We start from the raw sequence: 24,925 nt of genomic DNA on the forward strand, positions 1-24,925 counted from the left end.
GTTTGACCTTAAACTTCCTTGCAGACCGTGCACATTTGTTGGGAAGCTCAACATGGACAAGCTGCAAACATTCAATCTTGTTAGCCAGTGAAAAGCATGTGCTCAACAAACAAATTGTTACCTGTCACTCACCATGGCTCTGAACGCTTGACTAAAAGAGTCAGGGTGGGGTTCAGGGCTTTATATAGGTGACCACACCTGCATTCACTAATTAGGCCAAATTTGGGTGGAACCATGATCCTCAAAAGCTGGGTGTTACAGAAGGACACTGGACATTTAAAAGTTATATGTGTACAAAAATGACTGCTCTACACATGCAAAAGTACTATGTGAATACTTTTTAGACATGTGATGGTTACTTATGCTGTCATTTACAGAATAACTGTTTTCTTAATTCCCCCTGTCAAATTGGTCCCAGCTAGTGGGCGGGGCTAAGGGCTATTTAAGTTGGAAAATGCCATTTTTCTGCCAGTCTGCTGTCGGTCACTGCCAGAGGAGGATCTGTCCTGAGCAAGAGTGTCGGTCACTGCCAGAGGAGGATCTGTCCTGAGCAAGAGTGTCGCTCTCATGCATCAAACATCTACTGAGGTGATTATTTTGATGATGTTGTGTTGTAACCGCTTAAATGAGTTCTGGTGACTGCTAATTGATTTTGCTAAATCTGTTTTGATTATTTAATTCTTTACTTTGACATATTTGATTATTGACCTTTGATTGTGAATACTGTATATGTATTTTCATATAATGGATGATCTACATTTTGATTATTTTTAATATGCTTATTTTGATGAATCATATAGGCCTATTTAACGCATGCGACTTTGAAATGTATTAAATGTACTATATAATATCAATCAATCAACCAATCAATGTTTATTTATATAGCCCTAAATCACAAGTGTCTCAAAGGGCTGCACAAGCCACAACGACATCCTCGGTACAGAGCCCACAAAAGGGCAAGGAAAAACTCACCCCAGTGGGACGTTGATGTGAATGACTATGAGAAACCTTGGAGAGGACCGCATATGTGGGTAACCCTCCCCCCCTCTAGGGGAGACCGAATGCAATGGATGTCGAGTGGGTCTGACATAATATTGTGAGAGTCCAGTCCATAGTGGATCCAACATAATAGTAAGAGTCCAGTCCATAGTGGATCTAACATAATATTGTGAGAGTCCAGTCCATAGTGGATCTAACATAATAGTAAGAGTCCAGTCCATAGTGGATCCAACATAATAGTGTGAGAGTCCAGTCCATAGTGGATCTAACATAATAGTTTGAAGAGTCCAGTCCATAGTGGATCGAACATAATATTGTGAGAGTACAGTCCATAGTGGATCCAACATAATAGTAAGAGTCCAGTACATAGTGGGGCCAGCAGGAAACCATCCCGAGCGGAGACGGGTCAGCAGCGCAGAGATGTTCCCAGCCGATGCACAGGCGAGCGGTCCACCCTGGGTCCCGACTCTGGACAGCCAGCACTTCGTCCATGGCCACCGGACCTGTCCCCCCCCCCCTCCACAAGGAAGAGGGGAGCAGAGGAGAAAGGAAAAGAAACGGCAGATCAACTGGTCTAAATGGGGGGTCTATTTAAAGGCTAGAGTATACAAATGAGTTTTAAGATGGGACTTAAATGCTTCTACTGAGGTAGCATCTCTAATTGTTACCGGGAGGGCATTCCATAGTACTGGAGCCCCAATAGAAAACGCTCTATAGCCCGCAGACTTTTTTTGGGCTCTGGGAATCACTAATAAGCCGGAGTTCTTTGAACGCAGATTTCTTGCCGGGACATATGGTACAATGTAATGGACAAGATAGGACGGAGCTAGACCGTGTAGTATTTTATACGTAAGTAGTAAAACCTTAAAGTCACATCTTAAGTGCACAGGAAGCCAGTGCAGGTGAGCCAGTATAGGTATATATATATATATGTATATATGTATATAAAGGTATATACAGTATAGGCGTAATATGATCAAACTTTCTTGTTCTTGTCAAAAGTCTAGCAATATACGATACTAATATCTCCTCTATTTATTACTTTTACGGATTGTGGGTGTTGTTTCTTCCTGTTGTTATTCACCTTTTGACACTTTGGGGATTTCAATCAATGTTAGTAAAGTGTTAGTAAAGTGTTAGTAAAGTGTTAGTAAAGTGTTAGTCAAGTGTTAGTAAAGTGTTAGTAAAGTGTTGCCATCCTTGCTTTGAAAGTCTGCTTTGCAAAGGTTACATTACCTTCACCCCAGCTGAGGTGTGACACTCTTCTTTTTTCTCTTTCTTTTTTCTCCTTCCTCTTTTTTCCTCTTCTTTCTCCTTCTTCCTTTTCTTCTTTCTCCTTCCTCTTTTTCCTCTTCTTTCTTTCTCCTCTTCTTTCTCCTTCTTTTATCTCCTTCCTCTTTTTTCCTCTTCTTTCTCCTTCCTATTCTTCCTCCTCTTCTTTCACCTCCCTCTTCTTCTTCCTCTTCTTCTTTCTCCTTCTTCTTTTTTCCTTTTTGTCTTCTTCATCTTCTTTCTCCTTCCTCTTTTTTTTCCTTTTTGTCTTCTTCATCCTCTTCTTTCTCCTTCTTCTTTTTCTCCTTCCTCTTCTTTCTCCTTCCTATTCTTCTTCCTCTTTTTCTTTCTCCTTCCTCTTTCTTCCTCTTTTTTTTCTTCCTCCTCTTTTTCTCCTCCTTCTTCTTCTTCCTCCTTTTCTTCCTCCTTCCTATTCTTCTTCTTCTTCTTTCTCCTTTCTATTCTTCCTTCTCTTCTTCCTCCTTCCTATTCTTCTTCCTACTCTTTTTTCTACCATTTCTTCCTCTTCTTTTTATTCTTCCTATTTTTCCCTCTTCTTCCTTCTTCTTCTTCTTCTTCTTTCTCCTCCTTCCCCCTCGTTCTTCCTCTTCTTTCTCGTCTTTTACTTTTCTCTTCTTCCTCCTTTTCCTCTTTCTTGTCTTTTACTTCTTCTATCTATTCCTCCTATTCTTCTTCCTTTCTCTCTCATTCTACCTGTTCCTGCTCTTATTTATTTTCCTATTCTTATTTCTTTCTTTCCTTTTTCTTCTTGTTCTTCTTCCTCTTCCTCTTTCTTTCTCTTCTTGTCATGTGTGTCCTCCTCCTCCTCCTGGTTGTGTTGTTGAGCCTGCAGACAGGAAGTGAAGCTCGATAAGAACACGCTCAGATCAAAACTATCTGAGTGTGTTGCTGATAGTTAAGGAATCCTATAGTCTCATGTTTTTTAACATGATTAACTAGTAGTCTAGTCTCATGTTTCTAACATATATTAACAAGTTGTCTAGTCTCATGTTTCTAACATGATTAACTAGTAGTCTAGTCGCATGTTTCTAACACGATTAACTAGTAGTCTAGTCTCATGTTTCTAACATGATTAACTAGTAGTCTAGTCTCATGTTTCTAACATATATTAACAAGTTGTCTAGTCTCATGTTTCTAACATTATTAGCTAGTAGTCTAGTCTCATGTTTCTAACATTAGTAACTAGTAGTCTAGTCTCATGTTTCTAACATTAACTAGTAGTCTAGTCTCATGTTTCTAACATATTAACAAGTTGTCTAGTCTCATGTTTCTAACATGATTAACTAGTAGTCTAGTCTCATGTTTCTAACATATATTAACAAGTTGTCTAGTCTCATGTTTCTAACATTATTAGCTAGTAGTCTAGTCTCATGTTTCTAACATTAGTAACTAGTAGTCTAGTCTCATGTTTCTAACATTAACTAGTAGTCTAGTCTCATGTTTCTAACATTATGAACTAGTAGTCTAATCTCATGTTTCTAACATTAACTAGTAGTCTAGTTTTGCGTTTCTAACATTAACTAGTAGTCTAGTCTCATGTTTCTAACATGAATAACTAGTAGTCTAGTCTCATGTTTCTAAAATATATTAACAAGTTATCTTGTCTTATGTTTCTAACATTAACTAGTAGTCTAGTCTCATGTTTAAAATATTAACACGTAGTCGAGTCTCGTGTTTATAACATTAACTACTAGTATACCCTCATGTTTCTAACATTAACTAGTAGTCTAGCCTCATGTTAACACTATTAACTAGTAGTCTAGTCTCACGTTTCTAACAGTATTAACTAGTAATCCAGTCTTGTGCTTCAAACGTTAACTAGTAGTCTAGTATCATGTTTCTAACATTAACTGGTAGTCAAGTATCATGTTTCTAACATTAACTAGTAATCTAGTCTCATGTTTCGAACATTAACTAGTAGTCTTGTCTCATGTTTATAGTCTCACGTTTCAATCATTAACTAGTAGTCTAGTTTTGTGTTCATAATATTAACTAGTAGTCTAGTCTCATGTGTCTAACATAAACTAGTCGTCTAGTATGTTTCTAACACGATGAACTAGTTGTCTAGTTCATGTCTAGTATGTTTCTAACACGATTAACTATTAGTCTAGTCTCATGTTTCTAACATTAACTAGTAGTCTAGTTTTGTGTTTCTAACATTAACTAGTAGTCTAGCCGCATGTTTCTAACATTAACCAGTAGTCTAGTCTCATGTTTCTGACATTATGAACTAGTAGTGTAGTCTCACATTTCTAACATTAACTAGTAGTCTCGTCTCATGTTTCTAACATTATGAACTAGTAGTCTAATCTCATGTTTTTAACATTATGAACTAGTAGTTTAATCGCATGTTTCTAACATTAACTAGTAGTCTAGTCCCATATTTCTTACATTAACTAGTAGTCTAGTCTCATGTTTCTAACATTATGAACTAGTAGTCTAATCTCATGTTTCTAACAATAACTAATAGTCTAGTTTTGAGTTTCTAACATTAACTAGTAGTCTAGTGTCATGTTTCTAACATGAATAACTAGTAGTCTAGTCTCATGTTTCTAAAATATATTAACACGTTATCTTGTCTCATGTTTCTAACATTAACTAATAGTCTAGTCTCATGTTTAAAATATTAACATGTAGTCGAGTCTCATGTTTATAACATTAACTAGTAGTATACCCTCATGTTTCTAACATTAACTAGTAATCTAGCCTCATGTTAACACTATTAACTAGTAGTCTAGTCTCACGTTTCTAACAGTATTAACTAGTAATCTAGTCTTGTGCTTCAAACATTAACTAGTAGTCTAGTATCATGTTTCTAACATTAGCTAGTAGCACACTGTCATGTTTCTAACATCAACTAGTAGTCTACTCTCGTTTCGAACATTATTAACTAGTAGTCTAGTATCATGTTTCTAACATTAACTAGTAGTCGAGTATCATGTTTCTAACATTAACTAGTAGTCAAGTCTCATGTTTTGAACATTAACTAGTAGTCTTGTCTCATGTTTATAGTCTCACGTTTCAAACATTAACTAGTAGCCTAGTTTTGTGTTTTAATATTAACTAGTAGTCTAGTCTTATGTTTCTAACATAAACTAGTCGTCTAGTATGTTTCTAACACGATGAACTAGTTGTCTAGTCCATGTCTAGTATGTTTCTAACACGATGAACTATTAGTCTAGTCTCATGTTTCTAACATTAACTAGTCGTCTAATATGTTTTTAGCAAGATTAACTAGTTGTCTCGTTCATTTTTATAACGCCTAACTAGTAGTCTAATCTCATGTTTCTTACATTAACTAGTAGTCTAGTTTTGTGTTTCTAACATTAACTAGTAGTCTAGTCTCATGTTTCTAACATTATGAACTAGTAGTGTAGTCTCACATTTCTAACATTAACTAGTAGTCTAGGCTCATGTTTCTAACATTATGAACTAGTAGTCTAATCTCATGTTTCGAACATTATGAACTAGTAGTCTAATCTCATGTTTCTAACATTAATTAGTAGTCTAGTTTTGCATTTCTAACATTAACTAGTAGTCTAGTCTCATGTTTCTAACATTATGAACTAGTAGTCTAGTCTCATGTTTCTAACATTAATTAGTAGTCTAGTTTTGCGTTTCTAACATTAACTAGTAGTCAAGTCTCATGTTTCTAACATTATAATCTAGTAGTCTAGTCTAATGTTTCTAACATTATATACTAGTAGTCTAGTCTCACGTTTCTAACATTAACTAGTAGGCTCATCCCATGTTTCTAATATTATGAACTAGTAGTCTAGTCTCATGTTTCTAACATTAAGTAGTAGTCTCATGTTTCTAACATTATGAACTAGTAGTCTAGTCTCATGTTTATAACATTAACTAGTAGTCTTGTCTCATGTTTGTAACATTAACTAGTAGTCTCGTCTCATGTTTGTAGCATTATGAACTAGTAGTCTAGTCTCATGTTTCTTACATTAACTAGTAGTCTAGTGTCATGTTTCTAACATTAACTAGTAGTCTAGTCTCATGTTTCTAACATGAACTAGTAGTCTAGTCTCATGTTTCTTACATTAACTAGTAGTCTAGGCTCATGTTTCTAACATGAACTATTAGTCTAGTCCCATGTTTCTTACATTAACTAGTAGTCTCGTCTCATGTTTCTAACATTAACTAGTAGTCTAGGCTCATGTTTCTAACATTAAATAGTAGTATTGTCTCATGTTTCTAATATTAACTAGTAGTCTCGTCTCATGTTTGTAACATTTTGAGCTAGTAGTCTAGTCTCATGTTTCTAACAATATGAACTAGTAGTCTAATCTCATGTTTCGAACATTATGAACTAGTAGTCTAATCTCATGTTTCTAACATTAATTAGTAGTCTAGTTTTGCATTTCTAACATTAACTAGTAGTCTAGTCTCATGTTTCTAACATTATGAACTAGTAGTCTAGTCTCATGTTTCTAACATTAATTAGTAGTCTAGTTTTGCGTTTCTAACATTAACTAGTAGTCAAGTCTCATGTTTCTAACATTATAATCTAGTAGTCTAGTCTAATGTTTCTAACATATACTAGTAGTCTAGTCTCACGTTTCTAACATTAACTAGTAGGCTCATCCCATGTTTCTAATATTATGAACTAGTAGTCTAGTCTCATGTTTCTAACATTAAGTAGTAGTCTCATGTTTCTAACATTATGAACTAGTAGTCTAGTCTCATGTTTATAACATTAACTAGTAGTCTTGTCTCATGTTTGTAACATTAACTAGTAGTCTCGTCTCATGTTTGTAGCATTATGAACTAGTAGTCTAGTCTCATGTTTCTTACATTAACTAGTAGTCTAGTGTCATGTTTCTAACATTAACTAGTAGTCTAGTCTCATGTTTCTAACATGAACTAGTAGTCTAGTCTCATGTTTCTTACATTAACTAGTAGTCTAGGCTCATGTTTCTAACATGAACTATTAGTCTAGTCCCATGTTTCTTACATTAACTAGTAGTCTCGTCTCATGTTTCTAACATTAACTAGTAGTCTAGGCTCATGTTTCTAACATTAAATAGTAGTATTGTCTCATGTTTCTAATATTAACTAGTAGTCTCGTCTCATGTTTGTAACATTTTGAGCTAGTAGTCTAGTCTCATGTTTCTAACAATATGAACTAGTAGTCTAGTCTCAAGTTTCTAACATTATGAACTAGTAGTCTAGTCTCATGTTTCTAACATTATGAACTAGTAGTCTAGTCTCATGTTTCTAACAATATGAACTAGTAGTCTAGTCTCATGTTTCTAACATTATGAACTAGTAGTCTAGTCTCATGTTTCTAACAATATGAACTAGTAGTCTAGTCTCATGTTTCTAACATTATGAACTAGTAGTCTAGTCTCATGTTTCTAACAATATGAACTAGTAGTCTAGTCTCATGTTTCTAACATTATGAACTAGTAGTCTAGTCTCATGTTTCTAACAATATGAACTAGTAGTCTAGTCTCATGTTTCTAACATTATGAACTAGTAGTCTAGTCTCATGTTTCTAACAATATGAACTAGTAGTCTAGTCTCATGTTTCTAACATTATGAACTAGTAGTCTAGTCTCTTGTTTCTAACAATATGAACTAGTAGTCTAGTCTCATGTTTGTAACATTATGAACTAGTAGTCTAGTCTTTCTGCTTTATGTCACTTCACAGAACTACAAGTAAGTAGACGTCAGTTCAGCGAGCAACAAATGAATACTTTGCTATGTTGCCTCTGCTTCTGCCTGCCAATGAAGAAGAAGAAGAAGACAGGAAGTGAAGAAGACAAACAGGAAGTGAGTCAAGTCACTGCAAATATTGACATCATTTCATTGTCCTTTAAATGCTGAAGTAGAAGAAAAATAAAACATGTTTGTTAAAGACTAGTTATGTTAACAACACTATGGACACAAGTTGTTAAAGACTAGTTATGTTAACAACACTATGGACACAAGTTGTTAAAGACTAGTTATGTTAACAACACTATGGACACAAGTTGTTAAAGACTAGTTATGTTAACAACACTTTGGACACAAGTTGTTAAAGACTAGTTATGTTAACAACACTATGGACACAAGTTGTTAAAGACTAGTTATGTTAACAACACTATGGACACAAGTTGTTAAAGACTAGTTATGTTAACAACACTATGGACATAAGTTGTTAAAGACTAGTTATGTTAACAACACTAAGGACACAAGTTGTTAAAGACTAGTTATGTTAACAACACTATGGACACAAGTTGCTAAAGACTAGTTATGTTAACAACACTATGGACACAAGTTGTTAAAGACTAGTTATGTTAACAACACTTTGGACACAAGTTGTTAAAGACTAGTTATGTTAACAACACTATGGACACAAGTTGTTAAAGACTAGTTATGTTAACAACACTTTAGACACAAGTTGTTAAAGACTAGTTATGTTAACAACACTTTAGACACAAGTTGTCAAATACTAGTTATGTGAACAACACTATGGACACAAGTTGCTAAAGACTAGTTATGTTAACAACACTATGGACACAAGTTGCTAAAGACTAGTTATGTTAACAACACTATGGACACAAGTTGCTAAAGACTAGTTATGTTAACAACACTATGGACACAAGTTGTTAAAGACTAGTTATGTTAACAACAAAATGGACACAAGTTGTTAAAGACTAGTTATGTTAACAACACTATGGACACAAGTTGTTAAAGACTAGTTATGTTAACAACACTATGGACACATGTTGTTAAAGACTACTTATGTTAACAACACTATAGACACAAGTTGTAAAAGACTAGTTATGTTAACAACACCATGGACACAAGTTGTAAAAGACTAGTTATGTTAACAACACTATGGACACAAGTTGTTAAAGACTAGTTATGTTAACAACACTTTGGACACAAGTTGTTAAAGACTAGTTATGTTAACAACACTTTGGACACACGTTAAAGACTAGTTATATTAACAACACTATGGACACAAGTTGTTAAAGACTATTTATGTTAACAACACTATGGACACAAGTTGTTAAAGACTAGTTATGTTAACAACACTTTGGACACAAGTTGTTAAAGACTAGTTATGTTAACAACACTATGGACACACGTTGTTAAAGACTAGTTATGTTAACAACACTATGGACACAAGTTTTTAAAGACTAGTTATGTTAACAACACTATGGACACAAGTTGTTAAAGACTAGTTATGTTAACAACACTATGGACACAAGTTGTTAAAGATTAGTTATGTTAGCAACACTATGGACACAAGTTTTTAAAGACTAGTTATGTTAACAACACTATGTGTGTTGTTGAATGAGGGTCAACTTGACTTGGGGGCGTGGTTGGACGGTGATTTCTAAAGGTCACAGTTTGACTCTGGAACAGATTATTTTGTTCATTCAGTCAGGTGTTGGCAATTGTATGTCTGAGCGCCCGCTCAGTGACGTCATTGACGGGTGACGTCACCAGGTGGAGAGAAAACTTGAGCATCTGTACTGGTTCGTTACTTTGTGTGTGCGCGTGCGCTCGTAGGCAGGAAAGCCTGTTGTGCGCGTCCACGTTTATCGGGCACGACGTCGTATCTGACACGCGCCGAGCGGAAGTCTAATCGAGCTGGCGCGCATGTGACTTCCTGTCCACAGTCCGGTCGCGTGCACGTGGAGGGGGCGTATCCAAAGAGGCGAGGGAGGAGTGTAGGTCACGTGACACTCGCGTCTGTCGCTTTAATGACCGCCTTGGAGAGCAACCGCGTGCACGCGCACGGAGCCTGAGAACAAACACGCACAGTGTGATGCACCTGTTGATGTGCACGCACACACACGTACAAAGTGTGTGCGCTTTCAACACACACGCGTACATTAAACACACACTTACTTTGCACGTTACACACACACACACACACACACACAATATTCTTCACACAACACGACACACACTTAATGACATGTTTACTGTAAACACACGCACACAAACGTGTATAACAGCACACACACACACACACGTGTATAACAGCACACACACATACACACGTGTATAACAGCACACACACACACACACACACACACACACACACACACACACGTGTATAACAGCACACAAACATGTCATTCACAACACAATTGTTCATCACACGTGCACGTTTACACATCTACTGTAAACACAACACACACCCCATGCGCACACACACACTCACACGCACATTTAAATAGGCATGCACAATATTTGTAACACGCACACACAAACATTGAACAACAAAGTCGTAATTCACAACACAAAGGTAAATCACAAGTGGACACACACACACACACACACACACACACTGCATGCACACATGCAACAAAAACTCATAAACAATTAAAAGCATACACAATATTTATGCACACACGTACACACAAACGGTGCACAACAAAGTCTTGGTTCACAACACAACCCAAGTGCCTACACACAAACCTTCAAACACAACACACACGTTGATGCACAAACACATAGCACACACCAACAACACACACACTTACACTCATAGACGACACCAATAAACACACATACACATTCAGTCACATACACACAAACACACACACATTCAGTCACATAAACGCACAAACATACAAGTAAACACACACATTCAGTCATATACACAGAAACACAAATGGTACAAAGTACACACATTCAACACGTGAAGAACTGTACACAACTCACACATTAAACATGCAGTGCGCGCAAACACACACACACACACACACATCTAACCCTAGGACATTAACACACAACAACACGTGTATAACTCTACACAACAAAGATGATTGTGTGGTCAACAACACCCGCTGCATTCTGATTGGATGACAGCAGCAGTGCTGAATACTACAAATAAATACTAAATATTGTGGTCAAAACAATACAAATATCAAATATTTTTGCATCATAATAAAAAAGTTAATATTGTGGTCGAAAAACTATCAAAATATTAAATAGTTTTGCATTGTAATAAAAAAGTAAATATTGTGGTCAAAAAACAATTAAATATAGAATATTTGTGCATTGTAATATAAATAAAAGTAAATATTGTAGTCAAAACAATACAAATATCAAATATTTTTGCATCATAATAAAAAAGTAAATATTGTGGTCAAAAAACTATCAAAATATTAAATATTTTTGCATTGTAATAAAAAAGTAAATATTGTGGTCAAAAAATAATTAAATATCAAATATTTGTGCATCGTGTTATAAATAAAAGTAAATATTGTGGTCAAAAAAACAATCAAATATAAAATATTTGTGCATCGTAATATAAATAAAAGTAAATATTGTGGTCAAAACAATACAAATATCAAACATTTTTGCATCATAATAAAAAAGTAAATATTGTGGTCAAAAAACTATCAAAATATAAAATGTTTTTGCATTGTAATAAAAAAAGTAAATATTGTGGTCAAAAAACAATTAAATATCAAATATTTGTGCATCGTGATATAAATAAAAGTAAATATTGTGGTCAAAAAATAATTAAATATCAAATATTTGTGCATCGTAATATAAATAAAAGTAAATATTGTGGTTTTCAGATGAAATCCACTTGTGTTGTGTGTCAACAAAATAAAAGCATCTTTTCTTTCCGTACCTGTAATTAGTGACACCGCCGCGGGACATCCTCTCGCCAGCGTCACCTGTCCGCGCGACACCTGGCAGGCGGCGCGTCGTCTACCGCGCATGCGCAACGTCTGCGGCGTGAGCTCTTCTTAAGGGCGTCCGGAGGCGCGTCTCCCCGGCAGAGAGACGCTGCAGGGCGGGGAGGATGCCTCGCTCCTTCCTGGTGAAGAGTAAGCGGGCGCACAGTTACCATCAGACACGCACCCTGGACTTCACCTGCACAGGTAAGACTTGCTCGGAACACACTTAGTTATATAACCTAATAGAACATGTTATTTATATTGGAGAGTTAGTTATATAACCTAATAGAACATGTTATTTACATTGGAGAGTATAACCTAATATATATATATATATTAGGTTATATATACAACCAAATATAACATGTTATTTACTTTGGAGAGTTAGTTATATAACCTAATAAAACATGTTTACTGTTAATTGATTCTTAACATGTCAGCATTTTAAAGATCTTAAGAAAGGTTTTAGGATTTAAATAGTTTTGAAATATGTTGTATGTCTGATTAAGACTATTATTAGAATGATGTATTTATTATTATTGTGTTAAAGATTGAGAACAGGAAGTGAAGAAATACTAAAAAGGATTTAATTCAATAAGCTCTGCTTCTACCTACTCTTTTTCGGAGATGTGATGAGAGAAGTGTGATGGTGCAGGTCCTGGTAATGTTGGTGCACAGGGCCGGCCCGTGACATAGGCCGTATAGGCAAATGCTAAGGGCGCCGTCCATCAGGGGGCGCCATGCCAGTGCCACAAATGTTGGAGAAAAGAAGAAAAAAAAAGAAAGTTGGTACTATTATTTCTAAATACAAAAAATAATCCCACGTTAATTAAAATGCAAAGTAAAGCCTATTTAATAGAAATATTATTTGTTACAACATTACGCCCCCCCCCCCCCCCCCCCCCCCCCCCCCCGCACGGTGCGCCCCCTCCCTTCCCGTATCGTGACTCTTTTTGGACGTCACCACATCAAAAAATCAACACAAGATGCCAAAACTGTCAGGTGCCCAGGGAAGAAAAAAGAGAAAAGAAGAGGAGGAGAAAGGAGAAAAGACAGAGTTAGCAGGTAGGTAACGTTAGCCTACATGAAATGATTTGTCTGTTACAGAATGTGATAGTAACCTGGCTTTTTAGCATTAAGCTAATGTTACATGATTCGGCAATTGCTAATCAATAAATAGCTAGTTCTGTTTTAACGTCGGGTTAATATTGTGGAGGGGGCTAAATTGTTATGGAAAATAATAATGTAACGTTAGGTAATTACAGTACTCCCACCTTACATTCCTCAGGGACATTTCTTTCTTTCTTTAGTTTATTTGGAACATGAACACACTTACATCATAATACATCACACAATTTCATATCATTTCATTTGACATCATGCCCGAAAAGGAGTAGGAAGAAGCAAAGCTTATTTAATCCTACCCCTTTCCCACTTCAAAGCGTTTACAAATATATAGAATCATTTACTGACCTTTTTATATAATAAAATAACATCTATGAATTAGTATACAACAGTTTTGTAATATGTAATTAATTCATTAATTCAGTCATTATTAACATACTGAGATGAAGAATATCTTATTTTCAATAAGGTTGAAAGTATTTCTCATAATTCTTCTTCTTTGTACTCTGTAAGCACTATTATTTTGAACAACCTGGATCATATCAGTACAATTTTTAACTTCTTTACTTAATCTATTCCATCATTTAATTCCACATACTGATATGCTAAAAGTTCTAAGTGTTGTACGTGCATATAAATGTTTGTAATAGATCTTTTAAGCAGGTGTTTTTTGTTTACATTGTTATTGCCTTCTGGTTAGCTAATGTTTGCCCTGCAGGTAATCGTCACTTTTCCACCCCTTTATATATTAGGTATAGTTGTAAGTTAAAAAAAAAAGGTCAAAGACAAAGCTATTCGGGTTCTTGTGAGTATATACACTTCACTGCCGATGTGGGGGGGCGCCACCTAAAATCTTGCCTAGGGCGCCAGATTGGTTAGGGCCGGGCCTGATGGTGCAGGTCCTGGTAATGATGGTACAGGTCCTGGTAATGATGGTGCAGGTCCTGGTAATGATGGTGCAGGACCTGGGTGTGATGGTGCAGGTCCTTGGAGTGATGGTGCGCAGTGTCCCCCGCCGGGTGTCCTCCCGGGTCGGGCTGGTCTGGCAGACACGGAGGAGGATGAGGAGGATGAGGAGGAGGAGGAGGAGGTGACCGCTGACTCGCCGGCCTTCTCCCCGGGCTCTCACGCCACGGACGCGGCTGACTTCTCTCCCGAGTCCCCGCTGAGCTGCTCCGGCGACTTGTGTGCGCCCGCCCGGCACTACGAGGGCTTCTGGAGGCCGCCGTCCCCGTCTGCATCCCCGGGTACACACACACACACACACACACACACACACACACACACAAACACACACACACACAAACACACACACACAAAATACAAGTAAATGACGTGTTTGCATGGCATGTGAACGATGACGTCATTCTTCCAGTAGATTCGATGACGTCGTTCTCTCCGCCAGCGGACGACACGCCGCCTTTCGCGGTTCCCTTCCGGCCGTACGACTGGAGCTGCTGCGCGGCGCACGGGCCCGGCCACGGCCACGGCCACGGCCACGGCCACGAGGCCTCCTCCTTGTACGCGTACGGTGGTCACGCCGCGCTCCTCCTGCAGGCCCACGACACGCGGCGGCACGCGCCGGAAGTGCTGCAGTGCGCGGGTTTGATGCTCGGCGGCGCCTACAAGTGCGTCAAGTGCGGCAAGGTGCGAATTCGAGCGGAAACGTCAGAGGATGACGATGATGATGATGATGATGATGATGAGGTGTTTTGGTCCACGCAGGTGTTTTCCACGCCGCACGGCCTGGAGGTGCACGTCCGCCGCTCGCACAGCGGCAGCAGACCCTTCGCCTGTCAGGCCTGCAACAAAACCTTCGGCCATGCGGTCAGTCTGGAGCAGCACAAGGCCGTGCACTCTCAGGTGAGTCACCTGGGTGACGTCACTGACTTCAAACATTTTCACGCCTGAGTCCATCATTATTTACAGCAATATGAGTCAATATTCATTTTACAAGAAGATCCTGTGATTGATGACTCGCCTTGCGTGAATTAAATACACATAATAAATATGTTGCATGAATTAAATACACATAATGAATATGTTGCGTGAATTAAATATACATATAAATACGTTGCGTGAATTAAATACACATAATAATAAATATGTTGAATTAAAAACACATAATGAATATGTTGCATGAATTAAATACACATAATAAATATGTTGCATGAATTAAATACACAAAATAAATATGTTGCATGAATTTAATACACATAATAACTATGTTGCATGAATTAAATACACATAATAAATATGTTGCATGAATTAAATACACATAATAAATATGTTGAATTAAATACACATAATAAATATGTTGCATGAATTAAATACACATAATGAATATGTTGCATGAATTAAATACACATAATGAATATGTTGCATGAATTAGATACACATAATAAATATGTTGCATGAATTAAATACACATAATAAATATGTTGCATGAATTAAATACATATAATAAATATGTTGCATGAATTAAATACACATAATGAATATGTTGCATGAATTAAATACACATAATAAATATGTTGCATGAATTAAATACACATAATGAATATGTTGCATGAATTAAATACACATAATAAATATGTTGCATGAATTAAATACACATAATAAATATGTTGCATGAATTAAATACACATAATGAATATGTTGCATACACATAATGAATATGTTGCGTGAATTAAATATACATATAAATACGTTGCGTGAATTAAATACACATAATAAATATGTTGAATTAAAAACACATAATGAATATGTTGCATGAATTAAATACAGGGCTTCACGGTGGCAGAGGGGTTAGTGCATCTGCCTCACAATACGAAGGTCCTGAGTAGTCTTGGGTTCAATCCCGGGCTCGGGATCTTTCTGTGTGGAGTTTGCATGTTCTCCCCGTGACTGCGTGGGTTCCCTCCGGGTACTCCGGCTTCCTCCCACCTCCAAAGACATGCACCTGGGGATAGGTTGATTGGCAACACTAAATTGGCCCTAGTGTGTGGATGTGAGTGTGAATGTTGTCTGTCTATCTGTGTTGGCCCTGCGATGAGGTGGCGACTTGTCCAGGGTGTACCCCGCCTTCTGCCCGATTGTAGCTGAGATAGGCTCCAGCGCCCCCCGCAACCCCAAAAGGGAATAAGCGGTAGAAAATGGATGGATGGATGGATGGAATTAAATACACATAATGAATATGTTGCATACACATAATGAATATGTTGCGTGAATTAAATATACATATAAATACGTTGCGTGAATTAAATACACATAATGAATATGTTGAATTAAAAACACATAATGAATATGTTGCATGAATTAAATACACGTAATGAATATGTTGCATACACATAATGAATATGTTGCGTGAATTAAATATACATATAAATACGTTGCGTGAATTAAATACACATAATGAATATGTTAAATTAAAAACACATAATGAATATGTTGCATGAATTAAATACACATAATGAATATGTTGCATGAATTAAATACACGTAATGAATATGTTGCATACACATAATGAATATGTTGCGTGAATTAAATATACATATAAATACGTTGCGTGAATTATATACACATAATAAATATGTTGAATTAAAAACACATAATGAATATGTTGCATGAATTAAATACACATAATAAATATGTTGAATTAAAAACACATAATGAATATGTTGCATGAATTAAATACACATAATAAATATGTTGAATTAAATACACATAATGAATATGTTGCATGAATTAAATACACATAATGAATATGTTGCATGAATTAAATACACATAATGAATATGTTGCATGAATTAAATACACATAATGAATATGTTGCATGAATTAAATACACATAATAAATATGTTGCATGAATTAAATACACGTAATAAATATGTTGCATGAATTAAATACATATAATAAATATGTTGCATGAATTAAATACACATAATGAATATGTTGCATACACATAATGAATATGTTGCGTGAATTAAATATACATATAAATACGTTGCGTGAATTAAATACACATAATAAATATGTTGAATTAAAAACACATAATGAATATGTTGCATGAATTAAATACACATAATAAATATGTTGCATGAATTTAATACATATATTAAATATGTTGCATGAATTAAATACACAAAATAAATATGTTGCATGAATTTAATACACATAATAACTATGTTGCATGAATTAAATACACATAATAAATATGTTGCATGAATTAAATACACATAATAAATATGTTGAATTAAATACACATAATAAATATGTTGCATGAATTAAATACACATAATGAATATGTTGCATGAATTAAATACACATAATGAATATGTTGCATGAATTAGATACACATAATAAATATGTTGCATGAATTAAATACACATAATAAATATGTTGCATGAATTAAATACATATAATAAATATGTTGCATGAATTAAATACACATAATTAATATGTTGCATGAATTAAATACACATAATAAATATGTTGCATGAATTAAATACACATAATAAATATGTTGCATGAATTAAATACACATAATGAATATGTTGCATGAATTAAATACACATAATGAATATGTTGCATACACATAATGAATATGTTGCGTGAATTAAATATACATATAAATACGTTGCGTGAATTAAATACACATAATGAATATGTTGAATTAAAAACACATAATGAATATGTTGCATGAATTAAATACACGTAATGAATATGTTGCATACACATAATGAATATGTTGCGTGAATTAAATATACATATAAATACGTTGCGTGAATTAAATACACATAATGAATATGTTAAATTAAAAACACATAATGAATATGTTGCATGAATTAAATACACATAATGAATATGTTGCATGAATTAAATACACGTAATGAATATGTTGCATACACATAATGAATATGTTGCGTGAATTAAATATACATATAAATACGTTGCGTGAATTATATACACATAATAAATATGTTGAATTAAAAACACATAATGAATATGTTGCATGAATTAAATACACATAATAAATATGTTGAATTAAAAACACATAATGAATATGTTGCATGAATTAAATACACATAATAAATATGTTGAATTAAATACACATAATGAATATGTTGCATGAATTAAATACACATAATGAATATGTTGCATGAATTAAATACACATAATGAATATGTTGCATGAATTAAATACACATAATGAATATGTTGCATGAATTAAATACACATAATAAATATGTTGCATGAATTAAATACACGTAATAAATATGTTGCATGAATTAAATACATATAATAAATATGTTGCATGAATTAAATACACATAATGAATATGTTGCATACACATAATGAATATGTTGCGTGAATTAAATATACATATAAATACGTTGCGTGAATTAAATACACATAATAAATATGTTGAATTAAAAACACATAATGAATATGTTGCATGAATTAAATACACATAATAAATATGTTGCATGAATTTAATACATATATTAAATATGTTGCATGAATTAAATACACAAAATAAATATGTTGCATGAATTTAATACACATAATAACTATGTTGCATGAATTAAATACACATAATAAATATGTTGCATGAATTAAATACACATAATAAATATGTTGAATTAAATACACATAATAAATATGTTGCATGAATTAAATACACATAATGAATATGTTGCATGAATTAAATACACATAATGAATATGTTGCATGAATTAGATACACATAATAAATATGTTGCATGAATTAAATACACATAATAAATATGTTGCATGAATTAAATACATATAATAAATATGTTGCATGAATTAAATACACATAATTAATATGTTGCATGAATTAAATACACATAATAAATATGTTGCATGAATTAAATACACATAATAAATATGTTGCATGAATTAAATACACATAATGAATATGTTGCATGAATTAAATACACATAATGAATATGTTGCATACACATAATGAATATGTTGCGTGAATTAAATATACATATAAATACGTTGCGTGAATTAAATACACATAATAAATATGTTGAATTAAAAACACATAATGAATATGTTGCATGAATTAAATACAAATAATAAATATGTTGCATGAATTTAATACACATAATAAATATGTTGCATGAATTAAATACACATAATGAATATGTTGCATGAATTAAATACACAAAATAAATATGTTGCATGAATTTAATACACATAATAACTATGTTGCATGAATTAAATACACATAATAAATATGTTGCATGAATGAAATACACATAATAAATATGTTGAATTAAATACACATAATAAATATGTTGCATGAATTAATAAATACACATAATGAATATGTTGCATGAATTAAATACACATAATAAATATGTTGCATGAATTAAATACACATAATGAATACGTTGCGTGAATTAAATACACATATAAATGGCGCAGTGGCAGAGTGGCCGTGTGCAACCCGAGGGTCCCTGGTTCAATCCCCACCTAGTACCAACCTCGTCATGTCCGTTGTGTCCTGAGCAAGACACTTCACCCTTGCTCCTGATGGGTGCTGGTTAGCGCCTTGCATGGCAGCTCCCTCCATCAGTGTGTGAATGTGTGTGTGAATGGGTAAATGTGGAAGTAGTGTCAAAGCGCTTTGAGTACCTTGAAGGTAGAAAAGCGCTATACAAGTACAACCCATTTATCATTTATCATTTATAAATACGTTGCGTGAATTAAATACACATAATAAATATGTTTAATTAAATACACATAATAAATATGTTGCATGAATTAAATACACATAGTAAATATGTTGAATTAAATACACATAATAAATATGTTTAATTAAATACACATAATAAATATGTTGCATGAATTAAATACACATAATAAATATGTTGAATTAAATACACATAATAAATATGTTGAATTAAATACACATAATAAATATGTTGAATTAAATACACATAATAAATATGTTGCATGAATCTTCTAAAATGTTCAAAAACAAACAATTATTTTCTGTTCGGTCAAGACAAATATTTACTTTAAGAGAAACAAGTAGATTTTAAGGGAAAATAACACAAAAGTAATTTCACTGTAAAAATAAGAGTTTTCCCTGTAAAACAACCACTACATTTTACCATTAAAAAAACAGCCGTATGTTTTTTTTCTATTTACAGTAATGGACGTTGAAAACAACGATTGGAGATTTTACCCCAAAAAAAATTGGGAACTCAGTTGGCAAATTTTACCATTAAAAAAACAATGCTACCTTTTTTTTTGTTTATGCGCTGTAAAAATGAGAGTAAATTCTCACATAAAAAAACAAAACAGCTGTATTGTTTTTTTAATTACAGTAATGCACTGTAAAAACAATGACTGTAGGTTTTATGGTAAAAAAAAAAACCCCAACAACAACTGGCACCTCAGTGGCCAAGATTTTACCATAAATAAAACAGTTTTTACAGAAAAAAAAGTGGCACTGTTCGTTTTTCTGTAAAACTGTAAAAATAAGCATAGATTTTACGGTCAAAAAACAGCGGTATTGTTTTTCCGTTAACTGTAAAGTATTGTAAAAATAATTTTACCGTTTAAAAAAAAATACAGTTGTATAGTTTTTTTTATTTACAGTAATGCACTGTAAGAACGACTGCAGATTCTGCGGTAAAAAACAACAACAAAAACGCCAAGATTTTTTGAGAAAAAACAGTTTTTCCGTTTACAGTAATTCACTGTGAAAATGACCATAGATTTTACCGTAAAAAACAGTGGTATCGTTTTTCTGTAAAACTGAATCGATTTGATTGTAAATAAACAAAATAGTTTTTCTGTAAAACTGTAAAGATGAATGTACATTTTATCGTGAAAAAACAAAGGTATGTTTTTTTTGTAAAACTGAGCGTAGACTTTATGGTAAAAAAACTGGTATTGTTGTCCTATTTACAGTGATGCACTGTAAAAACACAGACAGCAGGTTTAACAGTAAAAAAAAAAGTGGCAATTCAGTCACCAGGATCTTACCATCAAAATAACAGTTTTTTTTCATTTACAGTAATGCACTGTAAAAAAACAAAACAAATGTAGATTTTACCATAAAAAAAACAGTGGTATCGTTTTTTTTTGTGTGAAACAGCATCAATTTTACTGTCAAAAACAATGCTATTGTTTTTGTAATTACAGTCATGCACTGTAAAAACAAGGACTTTACAGTAAAAAAACTGGCAGCTCAGGCGCCAGGATGTTGCCATTAAAATAACATATTGCATGGTTGTCCATTTAAAGTAAGGTACTGTAACAATTAGTGTAGATATTACCGTAAAAAACAATGGTATTGATTTTCTATTAACAGTAATGCACTGTAAAAACAGCGACGGTAGATTTTACAGTAAGATTACGCCATAATTCTACCATAAAAACCAGTTTTTATTGAAAAGAAAAAAAACCCAGTGGTAGTTCCTTGTTTTGTAAAACCATAAAAATGAGCATAGGTCTTAGTCACAAAACAGTGGTATGGTTTTTCCATTTACAGTAATGTACTGTAAAAAGGACTGTAGATGTCACGGTATAGTAAGGTATTGTAGCTTTTACAGTAGTATCATTTTCCTATTTAGAGTAATACACAGTAAAATTACTGTAGATTTGACGGTAAATAAAACTGACCAAGATTTTATCACTAAAAAAAAACGTTTTTATCTGTAAAAAAAAATACAGTTGTATAGTTTTTCCATTTACAGTAATTCACTGTAAAAATGAGTACACATTTTACTGTAAAAAAAATACAGTTGTATAGTTTTTCTATCTCCAGCAATGCACTGTAACAAGGACTGTAGATTGTACAGTATGGTAAGTAAGTAAAAATGAGTGTAGATGTTACCGTTAAAAACAGTAGTATTGTTTCTCTATTCACAGTAACACACAAATGTAGATTTTACGGTAAAAAAAACTGGCAACTCTGGAAGCAGAATTTGATCCTTAGTTTTACAGTAATGAGCTGTAAAAAGACAGAATTATACAGTAACATTTTCTCCTATAAATGTAACTGTAAAGCAAACAGGTGTTACCTGCTGACAAACAGACATTCATTCATTAGTTATGCATTCGTCATGTAATATTATATACATTAGTCATGTAATATTAATTACATTAGTCATGTAATATTATATACATTAGTCATGTAATATTAATTACATTAGTCATGTAATATTATACATTAGTCATGTAATATTAATTACATTCGTCATGTAATATTATATACATTAGTCATGTAATATTAATTACATTAGTCATGTAATATTAATTACATTAGTCATACAATATTAATTACATTAGTCATGTAATATTATACATTAGTCATGTAATATTAATTACATTCGTCATGTAATATTATATACATTAGTCATGTAATATTAATTACATTAGTCATGTAATATTAATTACATTAGTCATACAATATTAATTACATTAGTCATGTAATATTATACATTAGTCATGTAATATTAATTACATTCGTCATGTAATATTATATACATTAGTCATGTAATATTAATTACATTAGTCATGTAATATTAATTACATTAGTCATACAATATTAATTACATTTGTCATGTAATATTATACATTAGTCATGTAAGATGAATTACATTAGTCATGTAATATTAATTACATTAGTCATGTAATATTAATTACATTAGTCATGTAATATTATACATTAGTCATGCAATATTAATTACATTAGTCATGTAATATTATACATCCATCCATCCATCCATTTTCTACCGCTTATTCCCTTTGGGGTCGCGGGGGGCGCTGGAGCCTATCTCAGCTAAAATCGGGCGGAAGGCGGAGTACACCCTGGACAAGTCGCCACCTCATCACAGGGCCAACACAGATAGACAGACAACATTCACACTCACATTCACACACTAGGGACCATTTAGTGTTGCCAATCAACCTATCCCCAGGTGCATGTCTTTGGAGGTGGGAGGGGCCTATCCCCAGGTGCATGTCTTTGGAGGTGGGAGGAAGCCGGAGTAGAACCCACGCAGTCACGGAGAGAACATGCAAACTCCACACAGAAAGATCCCGAGCCCGGGATTGAACCCAAGACTACTCAGGACCTTCGTATTGTGAGGCAGATGCACTAACCCCTCTGCCACCGTGCTGCCCATATTATACATTAGTCATGCAATATTAATTACATTAGTCATGTAATATTATACATTAGTCATGTAATATTACACATTAGTCATGTAATATTATATACATTAGTCATGTAATATTATACATTAGTCATGCAATATTAATTACATTAGTCATGTAATATTAATTACATTAGTCATGTAATATTACACATTAGTCATGTAATATTATATACATTAGTCATGTAATATTATACATTAGTCATGTAATATTATACATTAGTCATGCAATATTAATTACATTAGTCATGTAATATTACACATTAGTCATGTAATATTATATACATTAGTCATGTAATATTATACATTAGTCATGCAATATTAATTACATTAGTCATGTAATATTGGATGTAAAAAGTAAAGCGGGGTGATTGCCACCTGCTGACGTCACTACCCCTCCCCCCCGACACAGGAGAGAAGTTTCGACTGCAAAATCTGCGGCAAAAGCTTCAAGAGGTCGTCCACGCTGTCCACGCACCTGCTCATCCACTCCGACACGCGGCCATACCCGTGTCAGTACTGCGGCAAGAGGTTTCACCAGAAGTCAGACATGAAGAAGCACACCTTCATCCACACAGGTAAGTGTTTCTGTGCCACCACCTGTCAACTTGCTGTCCTCCACAGGTGAGAAGCCGCACAGGTGCCAGGTGTGCGGCAAGTGGGTTTTTACTGTTAACTTGTTGTCCTCTGCAGGCGAGAAGCCGCACAGGTGCCAGGTGTGCGGCAAGTGGGTCTTTACTGTTAACTTGTTGTCCTCTGCAGGCGAGAAGCCGCACAGGTGCCAGGTGAGCGGCAAGTGGGTCTTTACTGTTAACTTGTTGTCCTCTGCAGGCGAGAAGCCGCACAGGTGCCAGGTGTGCGGCAAGTGGGTCTTTACTGTTAACTTGTTGTCTTCTGCAGGCGAGAAGCCGCACAGGTGCCAGGTGTGCGGCAAGTGGGTCTTTACTGTTAACTTGTTGTCCTCTGCAGGTGAGAAGCCGCACAGGTGCCAGGTGTGCGGCAAGTGGGTCTTTACTGTTAACTTGTTGTCCTCTGCAGGTGACAAGCCGCACAGGTGCCAGGTGTGCGGCAAGTGGGTCTATGCCACTAACTTTGTTGTCCTCCGCAGGTGAGAAGCCGCACAGGTGCCAGGTGTGCGGCAAGGCGTTCAGCCAGAGCTCCAACCTCATCACGCACAGCCGCAAGCACACGGGATTCAAGCCGTTCGGCTGCGAGCGCTGTGGCAAAGGCTTCCAGCGCAAAGTGGACCTGCGGAGACACAAAGACACACAACACGGCCTCAAGTGAAACAAAGTGGACCTGCGGAGACACAAAGACACACAACACGGCCTCAAGTGAAACAAAGTGGACCTGCGGAGACACAAAGACACACAACACGGCCTCAAGTGAAACAAAGTGGACCTGCGGAGACACAAAGACACACAACACGGCCTCAAGTGAAACAAAGTGGACCTGCGGAGACACAAAGACACACAACACGGCCTCAAGTGAAACAAAGTGGACCTGCGGAGACACAAAGACACACAACACGGCCTCAAGTGAAACATGCCGGCCACTGCTCAAAAAACAAAAACATTATTTATTTTTCAACAAGGAAATACATTTAACACTAAAATTCAATAAATCATCAATAAAGGCTGCTTTC

At 34.7% G+C, this 24,925-nt stretch overlaps 1 protein-coding gene across 1 annotated transcript; it reads left to right on the forward strand.

Annotated features, from left to right (window-relative positions):
• The first annotated feature begins 469 nt into the window (after positions 1–469).
• Positions 470–24,925, forward strand: gfi1ab (growth factor independent 1A transcription repressor b). The gene is made up of 7 exons (XM_061977433.1): positions 470–588; positions 11,907–12,149; positions 14,054–14,317; positions 14,446–14,717; positions 14,796–14,933; positions 23,693–23,858; positions 24,389–24,925. Exons 2-7 carry the CDS (start codon positions 12,071–12,073, stop codon positions 24,565–24,567), a joined length of 1,098 nt encoding a protein of 365 aa, XP_061833417.1. The 5' UTR covers positions 470–588; positions 11,907–12,070; the 3' UTR covers positions 24,568–24,925.

Source organism: Nerophis lumbriciformis, linkage group LG18 (assembly GCF_033978685.3).
Source record: "Nerophis lumbriciformis linkage group LG18, RoL_Nlum_v2.1, whole genome shotgun sequence".
NCBI lineage: Eukaryota > Metazoa > Chordata > Actinopteri > Syngnathiformes > Syngnathidae > Nerophis > Nerophis lumbriciformis.

Coding starts and splice junctions, on each gene's coding strand:
- gfi1ab (XM_061977433.1), top strand. CDS start 12,071: ATGCCTCGCTCCTTCCTGGTGAAGAGTAAGCGGGCGCACAGTTACCAT. Junction 14,318..14,445: donor GTCCCCGTCTGCATCCCCGG/GTACACACACAC, acceptor TCATTCTTCCAG/TAGATTCGATGACGTCGTTC. Junction 14,718..14,795: donor AGTGCGTCAAGTGCGGCAAG/GTGCGAATTCGA, acceptor TGGTCCACGCAG/GTGTTTTCCACGCCGCACGG.